A 7,500-nucleotide genomic window follows, 5' to 3' on the forward strand; every position below is an offset into this window, starting at 1 on the left:
TCCTCCTCCTTCCCTTTCGAACTTCGAAAACTTATGGATACTTATTCGGATGGACATTTTTTACTGATGTTTTTATTTCGTCGAATCCATACGTTTCTCATGATGTACAATTATAATACGTGTTATTAAGAATTAATAGCTGATTTAAAGTTTTTTTTTTTTTTTTTTTTTTTTTTTTTTTTTTTTTTTTTTTAATGGGGAATTTGAGCGAGAGAGAGAGAGAGAGAGTATATTTTAATTAACAAGATCAATTATTGATTGAAAAGAATTCTTTTCTTTTTATTTATTTTTTTTTTTCTTTCTATAATCGATCGTTCTAAATTTAATCTAAATATCATAATTAAGGAACGATCGATTGTAAATAGGATTATATCTGACATGATAGTGATGGATTTTTTCTTTTCTTTTTTCTTTCTTTTTTTTTTTTTTCCTCGTTATCATCCAAGAAATATCATTTTTGGTTTACATCCTTAATCCTCAGAATTATCGGTATAAAGGTGAATAATTTCTTTCTTATTTTTTACTTTAATCCTTTTTTTCTTTTTGTTTATTTATTTGTTATTCTTTGTTATTTTAATTTTTTCTTTTCTATTTATTCTTTCTTTCTTTCTTTTTTTTCTTTTTTTTCTTTTTTCTTTTTTATTTATTTACACTGTATATAAATCCAGTCGGTTTAGCCGATGGCACGTGCGTACGAGAGCTCGTTTGGAAACTTTATAAATCTCCTGGCAACGAAGTTGACGCAAATAAACGTCGCGTCAGTGCATCCGACGTGACGGCCGGCAACTTTGAAACGCGACTCCAGATGTCTGAGGGAACGCGACGAGACCTAACTTTCTAACGAACGAAGTCATAAATTCTGTAGTTTAGAAAGAAGCATTCTTAGACTTGGATTCTTTTCATTTATTATTATTATCTGTTCTTTTTTTCTTTTTCTCTTTTTTTTTTTTGGCTCTTCTTTTTTTTTTGTTTTTCCCTTGTCTTTTCAAATACATTTCTGAAATTGTTTACGGTGACTGTTCGACTTTGTTCTTCTTAAAATAAAATATTTTTAATAGAATGTATTAATAAAATATATTAAATTTCAATAAAATATATTACATTTTTTAAATAATATATATATATATATATATATGTGTGTGTGTGTGTGTGTGTGTGTGTGTGTGTGTGTAAGGAAAAAAACCATATATATATAGATATATAGATAATCACGTGAAATAATGTTAATGAATCCCTTTAGCTGTATTTCTCGTTGATAAATATCGTATTTTATTTCCCTTTCCCACATTACTATCGTCCTTGCCATTTCTCTCAGATTTCATCGTAAAAACGTAACGAGCTACGAAGCTTGTTCTTTTTTTTTTTTTTCTTTTTTTTTTTTCTTTTCTTTTCTCGATCTTGTGGTAAAATGAAACAGGTTCTCCTCTGTATTCGTGCGCCATATGTATATGTCATATGTATACGTATGTATGTGTTGGTGGTGTACGTCTCAATGTCTGAAGAGAAAAAAATAATCAAGAGAACGAGAAAGGAGAAAAAAATAGACGACGGGGGCGAGTATATCAGTTTTTTTTTTTTTTTTGATAGGTACATTATTTTACGAAGATAAGAAATATCTTTTCGAAATAACGAAGTAATGTTTTTTTTTTTTTTTTTTCTTTCCCCGAATAATAAAGAAAGAAAAAAAAAAGAAAAAAGAGAAAAAGAATAAGTAAACTAGAAATACATAAATAAGTAAGATACTTGTTAACCAATAAACACATCCTATATACATCATAGTGATAACAAAATTTCTCTAATTATACTCGCCATATACGTCAAGTTACAATGTTCTTTTGACATAAGTCTTGGAATTTAATTAAACTGTCGCTCTATCTATCTATATATCTGTCTCTTTATCTCTATCCCACATACATACTCGTTCAATCTCTCTCTCTCTCTCGCTCTCGCTCTCTCTGGTTTTCTCTCGCGTTACAGGAGATACCGTCGAAAAATCGATGCGTCGCGGTTCATGATTCCGCTCGACTACGTACGAGAAGTAATTCCAGGGAAACGAGCTCTCTCACAGTCGGTTTGTTCGTGCGGAAAGCTGCGAGAAAGGCAAGGAATACCTGGAAAGAGTGGTAAAGGTAGAATTGAAAGTTTCCGAACGGGGTAGGAAATTCGTAGGGATGTTGAGAAAAGGGTGATGGTTCGGCCGATAGGCGGGTGATGGTGGTGGGTGGACGGTTGGTTGGTTGGGTTTTGGTATGTTTGGGAATGAACGTTTGGTAGATTGGTGAGAGAGAGAGAGAGAGAGAGAGAGAGAGAGAGAGAGAGAGAGTAGGAAGGAGGATGACGGAAGGAAGGTTTGGGGGAGGGGTAAGGGTGGTATAGAAAATTCGTGATTTTGATGGTGGCTGAGGGACCTCAGTCCTCAAACTTATTCGATCAGAACAATCGAATTAGTTTGCGATCAAACAAAGTACCGAACGTCAACGTTCTACTTGGAAAATGAAGTTTCCGAGATCAAGAGAGTTTGAAAAGGGATTACTAAGATGAAGAGATTCTAAATTAATCTCTATTTTTTTTTTTTTTTTTTTTTTTTTAAGGAAAAGAGAAATTAGAGAAGGAAAAAATAAAAGAAAGAAGGAGAGAGGAAGGGAAAGGATGAAAAAAAAAAAAAGAAAGAAAGAAAGAAAGAAAGAAAAAAAGGAAAAAAGAAAAGGAAAAGAAAGAGAACATTGGATGGGATTATATTTGCGCCAGAGGACGCATGCCAGAGGCACTTTGTCTATGGAAAGGCAAATATGTGTTCTAAGAGAAATTTCAATGTGTTAGAGTGTTCGATACGTGTCGTGGATCGAGGTCGTCCTAAAAACGGAATTGCAGGATTCCAAACTGGAGTTTCTCCGTTTCTCTTAGGTACATACGAATTGATGGTACGTCTCTCTATCTCTCTGTGTTTTGGGACACCAGAATCCGTTGTAGTTCGGTGTCGAACATTCTGTTCCGTACGTTCGTGAGATCACCGACGAGTTTTACTCTATATTGTTCTAAATTGTTTCTCAAAAGTTTCACAGTATAAAATACAAAGAGAAAGATGAGATAGAGAGAGAGAGAGAGAGAGGGAGAGTGTTATCTCTATCACATTTGAACATTAAAATTAATTGCATTTAATTACTATAAGTATTCGAAAGTATAAGATTTATATTTTTCATTTGGAATTTTTCACATTTATATTAATTTTATTCACTCTTATTGACATTGCAAAATGGACGAATTGGTAGTTGAAAAGTTTATGAAGGTTGGAAAAGTTAAGATCAGAGAATCGTTTCAACCCGGCCTTGATAAACTACTTCTACTACCATCGATATGAAAAATGCAAAGGAATGAAAATTTGCTAATATAAGATGCAAGCAGTGACGCGTTTCCAGGTTCGGAAGAGGTAAAAGATGAAAATAGAGAGGATAAGGAGGAACAGGAAGATGAGGAGGAGGAGAAGGAGGAGAAAGAGGAAAAAGAGGAAGAAAGAAAACTGTCGAAGAAGACGAGAGTTGAGAATCGTCAAGAAGATATTACGTTTATCGATAATATTTTTCTATAATATTGAAAAATCTCTTGCCTTAGTAATATTGGAATCAAATTTTTCTTTTTCTTTTTCTTTTTTCTTTTTTTTTTTTTTTTTTTTTTTTTTTTGACAAATTAATCCTTTCATCAAGAATGACGGAGAAATTAGAACGGTCGACCAGTATATTTTACAGTATGTGTAAGTGTGTATGTGTAAGTGTGTGTCTAAGAAGGTAGTAGTAGGTGCATCGTCCAATAAATTACACTTACTCCTCATTTTCTAAAGTTAGACGCATACGAGTTCCCTTCGAAATTTTAATTTCTTCGATTACGAACTAATTTACGAACTTCACGAGTTTCGCAGTTAATTAATTAACAATTCGTCCGATAATTTAAAATTAATTCTTATCATATTAAAATAATGATATCGCGTTAATGATCGGACATCTTTGAAAATGATTCATAGGGACTGATTGTGACTTTTTCTTTTAACACGTGTCTCATACAATTCTTTTCTTTCTCTCTTTCCCTTTCTCTCTCTCTCATTTTCTTTCTCTCTCTGTCTCTATCTCTCTCTTTCTTTTTCTTTTCTTTAGCATCATTCTCGAGATTAGTTTGAAACGAAACTCTCTCGTATTTCTATGCCATCGGCAAGGAGAACTTGGTGTGTTCCGAGGGCGGACAGGAATTTAATTCGAAATGAGAAAGAGAGAGACAGAGAGAGAGAGAAAGAGAGAGAGAGAGAGAGAGACAGAGGGAAACTCTAGAAACTTTTCCAGCTTTGCTTTAGGAAGACGAGAAAGAGGCGTTTCCAGGTTCGTGTCAGTTGACCTTCATGCTGAAAATCATATTTCGATTCGAGCGTAAAAAGGCAGACTTATATCGATCAATTTTCTCTAAGTACATCTTTTCTTTTTTTTTCTTTTTTAATCTCTCTCTCTCTCTCTCTCTCTCTCTCTCTCTCTCTCTCTCTCTCTCTTTTCTTTTCCTTTCATTCAACGAAGTTAGAGAAAATTTGATTATAAAAGTTCAGCGTGGGGTGGTGATGGTGGTGGTAACCTATAGGTTAAAAAGTACCTGTACGATAGCAAACGTTTTTACTTTTCTTTTGCTCTCTTTCTTTTTTTCTTCTTCCCCCTTCCCCCGGCCCCTTCCCCCGGCCCCTCCTCACCACCTTCAAATTCTTCAACAACTTTCGAAACTTTATCCCTTCAATTGGATAGAATCTAGATTCTTGTTCTTAAAGTTTCTCGCGATATTTTCTTTTATATATAAAAAAAAAAAAAAAAAAAAAAAAAAGAAAAAAAAAAAAAGGGAATTGATATCAGAGTGAAAGGTATATCTTTCTTATCGTTACACTCGGCATCGCTTTTGAGAAAGAATCGAAAGCGTAGAGCCGCCGATTTTCGAGGAGTCGTAATGAGGAGAATAGCAATGGGGTGGGGTGGGTTGAGTGGAGGAGGGGAGAAGAGAGCTTTAATTAAAACTCTTCAGAAAGCTGTTGGTAGTGTGTGTGTGTGTGTTATGTATGGTATGTATGGGTGCGTCTTGTCGCAAGGATGAGAGAAAAAGAAAGATAGAAAAATAGATAGAGACAGACAGACAGACAGACAGACAGACTTAGAAAGAGAGAGAGAGAGAGAGAGAGAGAGAGGAGTAGTAGTAGCAGTAATAGTAGTAGGTAGTAACTCTTTGTAAAAAGAACAGCGACGAAGGCTTTGTGCGAGAGAGAGAAAATCAGCTTCGGATCGTTCGTTCGTTCTCTCGAGCCTCTGCTCTTTTGTCCGGTAGAATCGCGCGCGCTCAGAGGAATTTAGATTTAATTGACCTGCTCTACGATTAAACCATTCCTCTCCCTCCCTCCCTGCCCCCCTTCTCCTTCCTTCCTCTTCCTTCTGCTTTCCTCCTTCCAGACATCAACCCTCTCTGTCTCTATCTCTCCCTCTCTCTTTCTCTCTATTTCCATCTTCGTTTTACACATACACACAATCCCTCTCTCTCTCTCTCTCTCTCTCTTTCTCTTGCAGTTTCTTTTTCCACGATTCAACTCTTTGTAAGGACGAGCGCGCGTGAAAGGAAAGAAATAGCGAACGACGCCTAACCGTGTCCAAAGCCGATTGGATTTTCTTTACCAGAGATAAAAAGAGAGAAAGGAATCGAAAAGAAAGAAAGAGAGAACAAAAAAAAAAAGGGAAGAGAATGAAAAAGGAAAGCAATCATTCAATAATCTTAATTATCGGCCGAGAGAAAAAGGGTGTTGGTTTCAATAGAAAGTTCTTCTTTATATTCTTCTCAATGTTATCTAGAAGAATTATCATATCGATCTTGGTGTATATATTCTTAGAATTGACTCGGTTTTGAGCGGTATTGTAGGTGTAGGGCGATCTGGTAGGTGGGAGGGTAAAAAAGGATTTATATATATATATATATATATTTCGAAATGAAACTTTTCTCTTCGTTCGAGAGAAAAAATAAAAAGAAAAAAAAAAAAAGAAAACAGAAAATTCTGCTACGGGGTTTGGCGATGCAGAAACGAACGAGGGGGGAATGTTGGGTGCGATTAGAGAAAAAAATTTTTTCTTCTCTTCTTTATCATTTAAAAGTCCGAATGTGCGCGTGCATATGTGTGTGTGTGTGTGTGTGTGTGTGTGTGTGAGATAAAAGCAAAAAAAAAACTTAACCAAACGTTTATTTTCTCTCTTTTTTAGGTTCACTAATCTGTACTCCGTCTACCAGTACGTTTTTTCGCTGACGACGAATAAAAAAAAAAGGAAAGGAAAGATAAGAAAAGGAAAGAAAAACACGTACATGTATAAAAGAAGTTAAGAAGTTACTAATCTTTAATAATAATAATAATAATAATAATAATAATAATAATAAAAAAGAAAAACAAAAGAAGAAGAAGAAGAAGAAGAAGAAGAAGAAGAAAAAAACAAAAACAAACGAAGAAGAAATCGCACGGAGAAAAGGAGGAAGATAGATCTCGTCGTTGAAGGAAGGATTACAAAAAAAAAGGAAAAAAAAAAAGAAGAAAAAAAAAAAGAAGAGAAAAAAAGAAAAAGAAATAAAGAAAAAGAAAGGAGAAGAGGTGTTCCTAGTATAAATAATTAAATAAACGATAAAACAAGGCAAGAGAAAAAAATTGAAACGAGAGAAAAAAAAAAGAAAAAGAAAAAAGACAAAGCATGAAGACGTGGTACGTGAAAGTCCGCAGTAAGTGAGTCGTGTGTGTGTATATATTCGGTTTTTGGGGGTTGGGGTGGAGTTGGCAGGTGGAGGGGGGCTGGTTGGGGAGGGGGGGGGGGCGTAGGAGACAGGTGTATTTCGGAGAGTCGGGCTCAAGTGCCCGATCAGTAGTTGTGTGATGGTCTCAGGGTGGTGCCCGTGCGTGCCATTAGGGCGCCGGGAATCACCGGCCCAACAACAACAACAACAACAACAACAACAACAACAACAACCGCCATCATCATCATCATCAAGAGGGGGATTCACCAACGACGGTGCACCATTCACCGTCAGCGCCGCGACGGACCGAGCAGAAATGGTCCAAATGTTCTATTATGAGAATCGTGGCAAGTGTTGTAAGAAACTCCTAAGATACAACGGCTATCCGAATAAGGTTAGAATTTTTCTTATTTAAATATTTATCTACTTATTTATTTATTTATATTTAATCTCCTAATTAATTGTGTCTATTGGGTTTGGGGATTGAAGGGATTAAGGAGAGGGTTGCACCCCTAGACTAAGAGACCAATAAAATAATTTGCACGCGTTGTTCATGATTCTTTTTTTTTTTTTTTTTTCTTTTTTTTGTATTTAAATCATTCATTTCGTATAAATGATGACAGCTGTTCAAAGTTCTTGGGATTGTAACGCCGCATAATCAAATGCACAATTTGCAATTATTTTGGGGTGTGCACAATTAGAATTAATGTAAATGTTCCCATCCCT

General features: G+C 35.2%; 1 protein-coding gene across 3 annotated transcripts in view; it reads left to right on the forward strand.

The window, feature by feature from the left end:
• LOC124429401 overlaps positions 1–7,500 on the forward strand; it is an 81,534-nt gene that overhangs the window by 4,042 nt on the left and 69,992 nt on the right. For all 3 annotated transcript variants that reach the window (XM_046974622.1, XM_046974623.1, XM_046974624.1), the window contains one exon: positions 6,258–7,168. In XM_046974622.1, coding sequence (XP_046830578.1) covers positions 6,914–7,168 — 255 coding nt within the window. In that variant the 5' untranslated portion in view covers positions 6,258–6,913. The remainder of the gene's footprint in view (positions 1–6,257; positions 7,169–7,500) is intronic.

Source organism: Vespa crabro, chromosome 15 (assembly GCF_910589235.1).
Source record: "Vespa crabro chromosome 15, iyVesCrab1.2, whole genome shotgun sequence".
NCBI lineage: Eukaryota > Metazoa > Arthropoda > Insecta > Hymenoptera > Vespidae > Vespa > Vespa crabro.